General features: G+C 40.1%; 1 protein-coding gene across 3 annotated transcripts in view; it reads left to right on the forward strand.

Annotated features, from left to right (window-relative positions):
- Window positions 1–10,970, forward strand: part of DCP1A (decapping mRNA 1A) — a 56,976-nt gene extending 46,006 nt beyond the window's left edge. For all 3 annotated transcript variants that reach the window (XM_053298365.1, XM_053298364.1, XM_053298363.1), the window contains exon 10: window positions 6,249–10,970. In XM_053298365.1, the coding sequence (XP_053154340.1) occupies window positions 6,249–6,329 (81 nt within the window). In that variant the 3' untranslated portion in view covers window positions 6,330–10,970. The remainder of the gene's footprint in view (window positions 1–6,248) is intronic.
- Window positions 10,971–14,493: the final 3,523 nt, after the last annotated feature.

Consider the following 14,493-nt stretch of genomic DNA (forward strand, 5'->3'; position numbering starts at 1 on the left):
CTTTATTAGATTATTAACAATGGCTTTCATTAATTAAAGTCTCAGTTGAAGCACTATTCCAAAAAGCACGATTAGTAGCAGAAACAAATGTGAAAATGGTTAATTCATTAGAGAGCAGAATATATTTCTAAAATGAATTGCTAATTTAAGTGCCCTCTGTCATGGACAACTCATCAAGTAGCTTGAGCATTTACTGCTGGAGACTCTTATGACTCTCATGATACAACCAGTAATAGAAGCTAGACCTATTAGTTGTCTCAAGTAAAAGTGAGAAGTGGATAGTTAGTGATATACTTCAAGCAAGAATGCCTTTGTTGTTTTAAAAACCAAATCCATTCATTACGTCCTGGATTCCACTTAAATTAAGAGGATTAATTGGGAGATTTTGCTAGCATCTTGGTTACAGTGCTGTACAACTGACTCTGGCTGAGCTAGCTTTATGAAGATATTGAGGTAACCCAGTATTTAAGATGTATGCATCTTAAAGTTGGTCTTACTAGTGAATGTTTGGGCTCTGACAGCCGTGGGTCTTGCCCAGATGGTAACTGCAAAAGTGGAAAGATGGATGACCAGAATCAATGTGGCACACTTCTCTGTTTCACCCCAGTTCTGTTGCTATGCAGATCTTGTATAAAAGGTCTCTGCTATGGCAGTGGTATCTCTCAAGTATTGAGCAGCAGAGTACTTCTGACTAGTGATGGCATAGTAAATCCAGAACATTTACATGTCAAGGAAGCATGAAGTGCTGCCAGAACTTTTAACTGCTCTGCAACTTCTTCTTAGGAATGAATGTAATTAGCTATTTAAGAAGGATAAGAAAACAAGGTTGGAAGATCAACAACTAGGGATGTGCACTAACAGAGGTTTGTGCACTGGTTTGGCATTGAACCGTTTTGAATGAAGTCTGAACTGGTTTGGCGCTAGGGGGAGGGGGAGGGCAGGGTAAGGCAAGCAGGATCTTTTTTAAAAGAGAGAAAGAGAAAGTCCTTACCTGCTCACCGCCACATGCAGCTTCCTGCTGCTGCAGCACTTGCCCCAAATACCACCACACGGTACCAGCATATACATGGCGTCCACGAATTTGCAAACACCATGTGTGTTGTAGTGCCGTGCATGGGTACTTGGGACAAGTGCTGTGTTGGAGAGCAGGTAAGGACCAGCTCTCCTTTAAAAAAAAAAAGGTCATGCTTGCCCTCCCTGTGGTGCTGAACCGCCGCTGCACATCCCTATCAACAACAGTGTTTGTTTTTTGTACATGAATTTTTTAGCAAAAGCTTTATATCAACCTTATATCCATCTCATGGTCTTCTCAGGAGCCTCTCTAAAAATATTTCATATTGTCCTAGTTTCTGCTGTTAGGATATATTCAGGAGGGTGTACACTTGGATCAAGTCTCATGTCAAGTTTTCATATGTGGAAGTGGAAACAAAGCAGAGACTTGAAATTTCAAGAGTGTTTTTCAGCACATGTTTTAACTCCAGCTGCAAGGCTGCTTTGTAAGTGTACCAGTAAATTGAATGGACTGCAAAGAGTAACCTCTCCACCTAGAACAGGCTTACATTGAGAGGATTGTTTTGTCCTGTTTGTCATCACTAGAGTGACAAACCTTTGTTGCTACATCAGTGCACTCTAGTTCTTTCTACACAGATACTAGTAAGTCTTGCACAGAGAGTACAGATTTAAAAATAACAGGCCATAGATGCATAGTACTCCCAGTAACAGAATTGTTAGGACTAAAATGGGCCCATACTAGATCATATAATCAGCTTGGTTGCCTCTGTTTTGTTTCTTTGTCGTTTTTTTCTGCACAACCTGCTGTTTCTTTCTCCCTGCCGGAACCACACGTGAAACAAAGAAACTTGCTGACTATGCAGGGGGGTGGGGAACCCCTGTGAACAGAGCTCATCTGTCAGCAATTTTCATTTAATTGCAGTCATGTGGCACTCAAGTTCCTACCAATGGTCTTAAGAATTCATTTTGTCCTGCCTTAAATTATCAGGAGCACTGATTCGGATATTTAGGCTGCTCTTTCCTTCATATATATCCCATTTTGGCTAATTCTTGATGTTGAAGGGGATGCTTGTTTACATTGGAGCATTAAAGAGAGTACTCTAAGAACATAAAAACAGTCCTGCTGGATCAGGCCCAAAGCCTATATAGTCCAGCATCCTGTTTCACACAATGGCCCACCAGATGCCTCTGAGAAGCTCACAGGCAAGAGGTGAGGGCATGCCGTCTTGCTTGCTGTTGTTCCCTGCAACTGGTATTTAGAAGCATCTTGCCTCTGAGGCTGGCCTATAGCCACCAGATAAGTAGCCACTGATAGCGCTGTGCCTCATAAATTTGTCTAAGCCACTATTAAAGCTATCCAAGCTAGTGGCCATCAGCACATTACATGGCAGAGAATTCCGTAGGTTGATTATGTGTGGTGTGGGAAAGTACTTCCTTTTCTTGGTCCTAAATTTCCCAGCCTTCAGTTTCAAGGGATGACCCTCAGTCCACTTTCTCTATTCCATGCATAATTTTATATATCTCTTATCATGTCTTCCTGTAGTCTCCTCTTTTCCAAACTAAAAAGCTCCAGATGCTGTAGCCTTGCCTAATAAGAAAGGTGCTCCAGGCCCCTGATAATCTTGGTTGCCCTCTTCTGGACCTTTTCTAGTTCGACAATGTCCAGATATGTTGACCAGAACTGTACACAGTGCGCCAAATGTGGCTGTACCACAGATTTACCCAAGGGCATTATATTATTACATTTTTATTTTTAGTCCCCTTCCTAATGATTCCCAACATGGAATTTGCCTTTTCCACAGCTGTCACGTGCTGAGTCAACACTTTGAACAAGCTGTCCATCATGACCCCAAGATCTCTCTCCTGGTCAGTCACTAACAGCTCAGACCCCATCAGCATATATGTGAAGCTGGGAATTTTTGCCCCAATATGCATCACTTTACACTTGCTTACATTGAACTGCATTTGCCATTTTGTCACCCACTCATCCTGTTTGGAGAGAGCCTTTTGAAGCTCCTCACAATCTGTTGTGGGTTTTACTACCCTAAATCGTTCAGTGTCATCTGCAAATTTGACCACTTTGCTGGTTACCTCAAAACCTAGATCATTTATGAACAAGTTAAAGAGCACTGGTCCCAATACAGGTCCCCAGGAGACCGCACTTACCTCCATTGTGAAAACTGTCCAGTTATTCCTACCCTCTGTTTCCCATCCCTCAGCCAGTTACCAATCACACATGAACCTGTCCCCCCAGCCTATGACTGCTAAGTTTACTCATGAACCTTTGGTAGGGAACTTTATCAAAAGTTTTTTTAACATCCAAGTATACTGTCTTGACTGCAGCACCTTTATCCACATGCCTGTTCACATCTCAAAGAATTCCAAAAGGTTAGTGAGGCAAGACTTGCCTTTGCAGAAGCCATTCTGGTTCTCCTTCAGCAGTGCCTGTTCTATATGTTTAACGGTTTTGTCCTTATGTATGCTTTCCATTGGTTTACCTGGCATAGAAGTTAAGGGCCTGTAATTTCCCGGATCTCCTGTGGATCCCTTTTTGTAAATGGGAGTTACATTAGCTACTTTCCAGTACTCTGGTACAGAACCTGATTGTAGGGACAAGTTACACATTTCTGCTAGGAGCTCAGCAATTTCATATTGGAGTTCCTTCAGAACTCTTGGGTAGATGCCATCTGGCCCTGGTGATTTGTTATTTTTTTAGTTTTTTAAGACCTTTCCTCCTCCTTGGTATACATTCCAACTGTTCTATTGTTGTGGTTTTAAATAAGTCCTATGCTTTCTGGAGTGATTTGACCCTCCTGACTTTTCCTTTCAGTTTCCTTTTTTAACATTCCCCTCATTTTTTAGAAAAACATTTGTGTTGGACTTCCTTGGCAGTGCTCCACTCACATATAAGCTAATTGGATCACACTCTTGTCACTGTTCCTCACACCATGTCTTGGGCACCATGGGTCCAAGGTCAACTTCTCTCTGGTTGGTTCTGCAATCAACTGTTGCCCAGTCATTTAGCATGTCTAGTAATCTGGCCTCTCTGTCAATACCCACACGTAGATTTGCCCAGTCTATGTGAAGGTAATTGAAGTCGCCCATTATTACAGTTCTGTCTCCCTTTGATACCTCTCTGATTTGCTTCTCCAACTCCAGGTCACTCTCAGCATTTTGATCCAGAGGACAATAGCACGTCCCTAGTAACACATTTCCTTTCAGTCCTTGTCACCCATAACGATTCTGTGGAGGAGTTGGGACATAGAAAGCTGCAATATACTGAGTCATACCATTGGTCTTTCTAGCTCAGTATTGTCTTCACAGACTGGCAGTGGCTTCTCCAAGGTTGCAGGCAGGAATCTCTCTCAGCCCAATCTTTGAGCAGCAAAGGAGGGAACTTGAAACCTGCTCTTCCCAGAGTGGCTCTATCTTACAGTGCTCACACTTCTAGTCTCCTGAGAGCTGGTCTTGTGGTAGCAAGCATGAATTGTCTCCTTAGCTAATCAGGGTCCATCCTGGTTGCATTTGAATGGGAGACTTGAATTGTGAGCACTGTAAGATATTCCCCTCAGGGGATGGAGCTGCTCTGGGAAGAGCAGAAGGTTCCAAGTTCCCTCTCTGACTTCTCCAGAATAGGGCTGAGAGAGATTCCTGCCTGCAACCTTGGAGAAGCTGCTGCCAGTCTGTGAAGACAATACTGAGCTAGAAAGACCAATGGTCTGACTCAGTATATGGCAGCTTCCTATGTTCCATATGCAACCCGGGCAGACCCTGCTTAGCTAAGGGGACAAGTCATGCTTGCTACCACAAGACCATTTACCACAAGACCGGCTTGCTACCACAAGACCAGATCTCCTCTCTGAGAGGAAGGTCCTAGGTTCCTCCTAGGGTCCACCTAGTGTCCTCTTAGGTTTTCTAGCTTATTGAATCCAATAAGCTCTATGTCAATCATCCCCAAGCCACCCCTCCCTGCCCTTTCTGTTGAACTTGTATCCAGGAATAACAGTATCCCACTGGTTCTCACTGTTCCACCAGTTTTCTGCTATACCCACTATATATTTTCTTTAGCAACCAAGGATATTGACTGTATATGCTTTGGTAATCCAGCATGGTTTCAAGCTCAAAATGAAAACACAGTTGAGCAAAAGCAATGTACATACCACAGCACAGGACCCATAAAAATAATAATACTTCCTTCTTTAATTTTCATGAATATATTGGCTTAGGGCTGGAAGTCTAAGATACACATGATGTTTGTTTTGTTTGTTTAAAATGAAGAATCTGTTCATATTTCTGAAGATAGAGTGGTGTTCAAGGTTTGAGACACAGTACATCTCAGGGAACATATTGTGGGTTGAGTGAGTGGGTGGATGGAATACAAAGTGTGGAATATGTAGTGTACTCAAAATAGTCGTGGTACATCCATGTACTGAAGAGAGCTGAAAGTTCTACACATCTAGACTACAAATGTCTGAAAGTGGGCATTTGTACATCTCCCTCAGAATGGAGGGCAAGGTACATCCCAAAGCAGTTAAGCTGTAGTAGGGAAGAAGCTGAGTGTTTGGGGAGTGGTGTTGCCCAACACATACTGATGAGTATCTTCCCTTTTAAAAAATCTCATTGTTGCATCTGACATCCAGAATACATGACACAAGTGTTTCTCGTGTATGGATTACCCTCTTCTGTCCTAACAACTCTGTGAGAGAAGTTAAGATGAGTGTTCCCTTTAACAGGAATTCCCCTATGTTGTTGACTACAACTCCCACAATCCCCAGCCAAAAGCTTTTGCAGCTGGGGATACTGGGAGTTGTAGTGAACAACATCTGGGAATCCCTCTTGGAGGAAAGAAACACTGGCAAGATGTGAGGTCTTTGTGGGTTGAACAGGAATTTGAACCTGTGAATGAGAGTGTAAACCATAATGTTATGCTGTTAGAGAGTGGCTCTTGATAGCACTGTTTGCCAAGCTGATAATAGGAACATTCTCTGTGTCTGGTATTCCAGTACCCTTTGTATCGGACCTGCTGTAGACTTTATGGATCTGTCCCCTGCTCCGTTTATGTTCCTGACCCTGGTGATTCCCAAGAAGGAGTTTCTTCATCCATATACTTGCAGTGCTGACATACTTACTACTAGAATATTACTTGCGACTAGAAAAAGTAATTTGTACATGCTTGGTGTTTAATGGTGTTCTAATGTTCTAGTGTTCTAATAGTGTTTTCTTTTTCCCCCTTTCAGAATGATTCAAATTTTCTTAGTACGCTTCATGAAGTCTATTTACAAGTCTTGAACAAGAATACAGACAGCATCAAATTATAACTGAAGCTAAATCAGTTCCACTGACCACTTATTTGCTTCTGAAACAATTATGCCTCTTCTGTAAAACTGCAATATTTTTAAAGATTGTTTTTAGTTCTTGAAGTTCTAACAATTAGCTTCCAAGGAGAATGTTGCTCCTTAGAAGAACTAGCCTATGTAATTTCTCAGAGGTGATATAGGTTTCACTGTGACCAGCACCAGCAGGCATTGTTTTGTTTTGTTTTTTTCCTGCAGGGGAGCAGAATGGTCTTCATGTTTAACAGCACATTATTTTTGAGGATTTTAGATGAGATGAGTAAACATTTGGTCTGATCGTTTCCCCTGTCCCTGAATAATTGGGATGAATGTGGCCTAACCCTACATTTGACAGTACAGATGAAAAGTTATTAAATCTGCTTCAAATTAAAAGAGCCTTGGAAGGACAGGACAGGATAATTTTAGGGCTTTGGTGGAAAGTAGGCATAACAATGCAAAAATGCTGTATTTCACCATAGGGCTGGATAGCCTTCTTGATTAACAAATTGGCTCCTATGAAATGCAGAGGTGATCTATGTGTTAAGTTTTACTAAGGCAGAATAAAAATAGGCTATCAAATATCCCTTACCAATAGCCTGGGTGTTTTTAAAAGATACTATTTAAATGAACCAGAATTGAATGGAACAATCATTGTTGTCATTTTATTGTCCTATGCAGGCTAGATGCATATTTGGAAGAAGCTTTCCCGTAAAAAGGAAGGACAATACCAGAGAAATATATGTTTTGTTTGTTAAAAGTAGGCACATGAGAAAAAAAAAATGCAGTCTGTCCTTCTCATCATCCATGCCGCCCCCCACCATTTCAGCATTTTATAAGTAGTTTTCATGTATGGGTTAAGATTTCATTACATACTACTGTAAAGTTCAAACTTCTTCCAAAGGAAGTCGGACTCTGATCTCTGTTTTATATGCTGCTATTGGTATTTCTGTGACATATTTATTTCATTATGGCATGTGGTAGTAGCTAGCAATACTCTAACGTAATATAGGTCTCAGTTTATTCAAGCAATAGTAATTTTCAAGGATAAGATGTGGTTTTTTTAGTAGGAAAAAGTCTTTTTGTTTTATATTGTGAAAGGTAATTTTGTAGTGAATTTAACCAGTCAACATGCACTGCTTATTTTTCAAAGCACTGTTGAAATTGAATTGTTTTGGTTCTATTTGTTTCATTGAGGTTCCTGTGCACGCCATGGAAATGACTAGGATTGCAAACAAGCACAGCTAGGCTCATGTGAAAACCCCATCTAATTCAACAGAGTTTGCACAGGAGAAGGTGCTGGGATAGATTGTACATGTTACTTTTAAAATTAAATGTAGTGATGATGGCACTAAGGTGCAGATATTCACTGTAGTCCATCAACCAAGCTTTAATTATTATGACTTGGCCACATATCAGTGTTTTGCTATAAACAGTGTGTTGATTTTAAAAAATCATTCAAAATATATACTTATGTTTTGAGTGATATTTGTGGATGTTCTTATGTTTAGCAAAATTTGCCTTCTGAGAGAACCTCGTCAGCCTTTCAACTCAATAATTTCTTGTTGCATAGTGTATTGTATCAGAAAAGTGCGCGGAATTCAGGGAAAATGTTAGCTGTGACATGCACATTTGACTAATGAATTGGCTTTAATGGTAAAATTCAAATAATATCTTCAGATTTTCTAGATTTTTTTTTTTGGTAGGAAATGAGAGAGCTCTCTATTTGTATGCTGGACCTTTTGATAGCACATGCATGTATGTCCACCATCAAAAAACATTTACCTAAAACAGATCAATTCAGATTTAAACTTTTCTTTTTCTTTTTTCTTTGGAAAGCAGTATCCTTCAATATATTTTAAGTGACTGTATTACCATATCAACTGAACCAAATGTTTATTCTGCTGTTTTTCATAACAAAGGCCTGGTTCAGATGAATGCCATCTGGCACATGCTATAAAGTTGGGGATGTGCTGAGAGCCTACCTGCCTTAACATCACTGGAGCATATCTCAATGTGGTGTTTAAACAGGGTTTTGGAGTCTGTGTAGAGGGGCAATTCAGATGAACACCACCCTCACAATGTTAAAGGATGTCTGAACATCACATCTGGACATCCTTTAGTGACATCAGGGTAACTGTCCTCTCAGCACAACCCTGTTGTGACTGAGTATGATCATCCAAACCAGCCTGAAGACTTAATCTGTGAACAGTCTTTAATTTTATTGTGGAAGGAAAGAAACCATTCTTAACCATAAACATGAGATTAGTGATGATGCATGTTAGGCATAATTATATTGAGCTGGACTTGGTTGCAACCTTTAAAATAAGCATCCTATCCAAAGATCTGTAGAAATGAAACTAGAAAGGGTTCCCTGATATTGAATGTACTGTTAAAGTCCTGTGTCTTCAAGGTTAATGAAAGAGGAAACTTTGCTTTAAACAGTAATGGCATTTCTAAGTATGTATGTTCCAATACACATTTTATTTCCATCTAACATTTTGCATTATAATTCCCTACAAACCTCAGCTGGTAGCTGGAAGATCAGAGTTCTCTATTGTATTTAGGAGTATGTACAGCATAAAAAAAACAGGTTTTCTGCTTCCAAAGAAGATTTTTTAAATATGGAAGTTGAAATTTATCTATCATTAGTAGACACTTTCTCATTTTTTGACAATAGATTTGCATTCATCTTGAATTCTTAACGCACATCAGTGTTGCAGCATTTGTGTATGTAGCAGACTCAAGCTGGAAGAACAGAGGTGTCCTACACAATACAAAGCACTGTTAGCAACATTCAGTGTACCACACTAGTGCTCTTATTGCTTGTTGTAATGTGACAAAAATAAACAAAGAAACCTCTTTAAGAATTGCTTTGATAAACTCGGCTGCAAATTAAAATCACATGTGTTTACAAAATGTGGAAATCACTAGGCAGCTTTAGTCTTAATTTTATTTGGCCTATACTCAGATGCATTAAAAGGTCTTGTTACTTGCCTGCAGTGGTAACAAATGCATAGCTAATTAATCAATGTGGGCCATTCATTTTACCTTGTAATTCGGTAATGTAATGTATTTCCCAGGAGTAAAATATAATATTTTAGACTATATTTCAAAATGAATATTCACTATGTAATCATGTATTTTTCTGTTGCCTATATACCTTTTTTTTTTTAAAGTTTAATATCTGTTTACTCAAAAGTGGCTTTAAAAAATGCAGCTTTTTCAAAACCTCATTGCTGTTCTGTAGCTAAAGGCTGTAATTGCTGTTAAATTAACAATACAATGTTCTGTTGAATATGTGCCTAATGGCTATACATTTGGAACATGTCTTTCAAAATTTAAATACTGTCTCTGGCTGACAAAGCATGTATTCTTTGAGAGACTGCAGAGGCGTGATGGGAACCCTTGTGCAACTTCTTCCCCTGCGTGCATGCTGTTGCATAAGAACCCTTAGTATCTGGAGTGCTCCCCCTGTTCTGGTAGATCTCTGCAGGTTTGGAATCATGTTGCTGAGGTTCAGCAACGTGTTTCTAATTTTGCAGAACATCCTGGACTCTAAGGATCTTGTGCAGTTGCGTATACTTGGGGAGATTGGAGGAGTTGGGCAAGAGCTCCCGTCATGCCCCTGCAGTCCCTCAAAGCATGCACATGTCACTAGTTGGGATATCAGCCTCTGTATTTAACATGAAGGCCTGCAGGGAGCTAAGGCAAAATGTAAAAGCCATTCATGTTTATTTTCAATTGCTGAAACTGAATTTAATTGGATATTTCAAATATACTAAATTTTAGTTCCCCCTATATTTTTGGTTTTAGTGAGTTCCTGGAAGCCACCGGTATCATATGTAGGCAAGAGTATAATTGAATAACTTTCCTAAAAAGTATTTACTGTGGAGTGTTCTAAAACACAACCCTGCATTTGTCAGCTACTTGAGTTGCTTCTTAAGCATATCTTAAAAAGAGGAATGTGTGCAATATATATTTCACCTCAGTTTTTGACATCTTTGTAAAGATGCAATATCTTCACTTTAAGTTGGAAAAAATTGCAATAATCTTCCCTTGTGATTTTTTTATAACAATTTAACATGTGGGCACATGGTGGTTCTTTTGTTAAAAATGCACACTATATTCAATGTTTGGGTTTACCACTTTGATTTGCACTCGCACATTCTTGAGAGTTTGAAGTACTTCAGATCTTTGGGATTTTAAGAAATGACTTTTAGAATACAATGGGTATGATCCATCTCACAGGTACAATTAAGGGGAATGGAAGGTTGTACACACCTCCCATATTCTCATCCAACCCTCTCCCACAATTTGGTGTAAATTATTTGTACTCCTGTGTGCATGCATAGGCAGGAGTACTGGGAACAGGGCTCTGAACCCTGTATGGGAATCCATGTGGTCCCTTTTACCTGTGATGGCTTGGATTGTGCCCAGTAGTATTTGAGTAACTTTTTAACTGTAACCATTGTGCATCATTAACACTTCAGTATATGGGTATGTAATTTTTGCCATCTTATTATGTTGGCAAATATTAAGTTATTGCATAAATGTTTAATGAGCATTTTTCATTGAAAATTTTGTATGTTTGCAAATATATTTTTGTAATAAAATTTCAAAGACAAATGTTTCAGTACCTCCTAAAATCTTCTTGATGGCAATTGACCTCCTGAGGGAGAAGCTGGCTGGGAAATACATTAAAAACATAAAGGTTGGCTTTGATGTACACCTGTAACAGAGACCTGTAACACCTGTTACAGTGTGACCTGATTAAAAGGGAGATAAAAATCTTATAGACTGGGGACTGTCTATAAAAGCCATATGCAAATACATAATCAGTCATCCAAAAACCTTCAATTTGAGATGAGAGTTCAGATGCTTACAGTTTTGACTTGTGCTCTAAAAAGCATGGAAATTGCAAGTTAAGGTGCCCATCTTAAGTTCCATGTCATATAGGCTCTAAAGTCTTTGTATAGTTTCACAACCTTGTTAACCTCTTGTTCTCGGATGACACTTCCCATCATCCCTAGCCACAATGACTGAAGGCTGAGGATGATGGGAGTTGTACAAAAGCATGTTGCCAAGATTGTGTGATGCTACTTTAGCAGTGAGGCACTTATACACCACATCTTCATTCATGAATAGATCCCGTGCCCTTATTCGCAAGAACACTTTGCATCCTTTCTTATGAGTAGACTTAAGCTTACTTGTGAGTAGGCCCCATCCATTCTTGCGAGTAGTATTGTGGTAGGGATGCACCCTGACCAATAAACTCCCTTGTGGAGTAAACTTGCCAATTCCTCCATTGATCATCAGCTGCTTCTCCTTCTTCGAATGATGCGTAAGAACACTTCACTGAGAGTGAGGTGCAGTGCCCAAGGACAGTTGACCCAGTCTGTACTCACACAGAAGGGAGTAAAACAGGATGTATTTGGGCCCAACTCCTTTTCAACCTTCATATAAACTCTCTTATTGAGTGTATGGACAATTCGGATTTCCATCCACCTAGCCAGTAAATCTATTGCAGTACTGCTTTATGCTGACAACACATTTATTCTATCTAGAACATCTGTCAGCCTGAGATGAGCATTACTCAGGCTATCTCAGTTCTGTGAAGAGGAGCATTTATCTATAAATGCCCCAAAGTCCAAGATCATGGTTTTTGCTATTATTATTATTATTATTATTATTATTATTATTATTATTATTATTATTATTTTAAAAACCCTAAGAAGCATGTCTGGTGGATTGGTGGGGAGGTCATTGATCAAGTAAGGACATAAATATCTGGGAGTGGTTTTCAGCGAAAATGGCTCTTGGAGGGCCCATTGTGAACATGCTGCAATTAATGCTCAGAAAAGTGTTTCTGCTATTTTAAAGTTTTTCTTCCACATTGGTGGCCACTGTATACCAGCTGTAATTAAGATCTATGAGGCTAAAGTGCTTTCACAATTGCTGTATGGTGCTGCTATTTGTGTTCTGCACACTTTTAAACAAATGGAGATGGTCCAATCAAAATTTTTGTGTGCTTTATTCTCAGTTCCTAGATGCATCCCCATTGTCATTCTATGGTCATTCTACTCAAGGCATGGATGTATGTATTTAACATTTGAATTATTATTATTATTATTGCCCGCAAAGGACTAGCCCCTTGTGTTTTGGAAGATGGCTTTCAATCTAGCTGGGATAAATGACTCTTATATGTTGGGCAAGCATGGATTCTCCCCTCAGTCTTCAGTGCCTTTGGGTCTTAATGCTGCTAAAGGGCTTATAAAACAATACACTATAACTGATATTGAAAAGCAGGGCAATTTGGCACGAATCTCCACAAGAAACTTTGGTAGTGTTACAAACAATCCTAAACAAGCCCACTATTTAATGAGCTTAACTACTCTATCCCAGAGAGGGGCTTTTCCCCTTTCATGATTTAATGCACTCTCATCTGCTGTACTGGAGAGCAGGTATAATAAAATCCCTATTACCAGTTGGGTCTGTCCCTGTGGGCAGGGTGTTGAAACTGTGACTCACGTTATTCTACACTAGAATGGATTATGGATATACATCTTTTTTATTAGCTGATTGCTGTACACCTATAACACTGTAGCCAAATTTTGGGCAGCCGCGTGTAAGATTAGGACTGAGCTGGTTTAAGTAATTAATATTATGAAGACCCTGATATTATGTTTTGTACTATTTGTATCATCTTTACTGTGTTCTGAACCTTTTTGTTGGGTCAATGACCATAATAAAGTATAACAATAACAGTAAACTCCCAATCTTCATTCATGAATAGAATGTACCCTTTTCTGTTAAGTAGATCTGCAATCTTACAAGTTAACCCTACATCCATTCTCACAAGTAGCCCTACTTGCAAGTATGGGTGAGGTCTGCTTGTGAGTAAGGATGAAATGTCTACTTCCAGTTTTGAAGGTCAACTGATGAGTAAGCTGATGGTCTACTCATGAATAAGGGTGTGATGGCTACCTGTGAGCAAGTTCAGGTCTACTCACGAATAAGGTTAAAGGTCTACTCATGAGGAGGATGCAAGGTTTTCTCATAAGGGCATGTGGTCCACTCATGAGTAAAAGCTCCAAAGCCCTGCATAGCACTTGGTGAAAGAACTGTGCCTTGTGGAGATTAGTCAGACAGAAATCTGATTACATGTATCTGTAGGAAATTATTCTGGCTGGACACTTACTATACGCTGGCATTTGGGGAGCGCACTATGCCTTGTCATCAGGGACATCTCTAGCAAGTGACTGGGGGAACTGCACTGATGCTTGATTTTCTGATTGGATCCCTCCCCATCCCAAAGTGTGAATGCATGGAGACTCCTCCTAAACCAGCACAATATACCAGACTGTATGAAGTCTTTACAGCTTACGTGATGCAGGAGTTAACATGGGCACCTTAACTTAACTTAAATTTCCATGCTTTGAGTTAAAAATTTAAAGCATCTGAACTCTAATCATACCAAAGGTTTTTGGATCACTGAATTTGCATGCTTCTTTAAAAAAGGGAAATGTGGACATTGAGAGAGAGAGGGAAGTTTGATAATAGCCCAGTGGAGCCACCACCAAGGAATTGTGATGCTGTTGCTGTGCATAAGGTAACCTCCTGAGCCTCCCCTTTAACACAAACCCCCATTGCTTGTAAAGGGGACGCCTTACTGGATTCCCTCTGTGCAAGCAAGCATGCGAAACAGTTCAACCATTCGGACTGTCGCCAGTCCAAATGAACTGGCTTGCAAACTGCCCTTAGTGGTTCTGTGCACACCCCAATCAGAAGCTTCAAGAGAGCCATAAAGATCCATCTTTTTAGCCTGGCTCTCTCCCTCCCCCACCCTCTCTCTATATATATTTAATTAATTCTCCAAGATGGGCCGTGGGCCATGCATGGGGACTTCGTAGAAAGGAGGTGATTGGCTGACAGGGTTTGCAAGTAGAAGCACCTGACTGGGCAAGTAGAAGCACCTGACTGGGCATATGGGGATTCCATATGCAGATAGGGAGAAGGAACCTTTGAGAGCAGAAGCACCATAGTGATTGGGCAGTGGGGATTCCATATGCAGATAGGGAGGAGGAGCCTGTGGCACTGTGGTGATTGGGCAGTGGGGATTCCCTATGCAGATAAGGAGGAGGCGCCTGTG

The sequence above is a fragment of the Hemicordylus capensis genome, chromosome 2, assembly GCF_027244095.1.
Source record: "Hemicordylus capensis ecotype Gifberg chromosome 2, rHemCap1.1.pri, whole genome shotgun sequence".
Lineage (NCBI taxonomy): Eukaryota > Metazoa > Chordata > Lepidosauria > Squamata > Cordylidae > Hemicordylus > Hemicordylus capensis.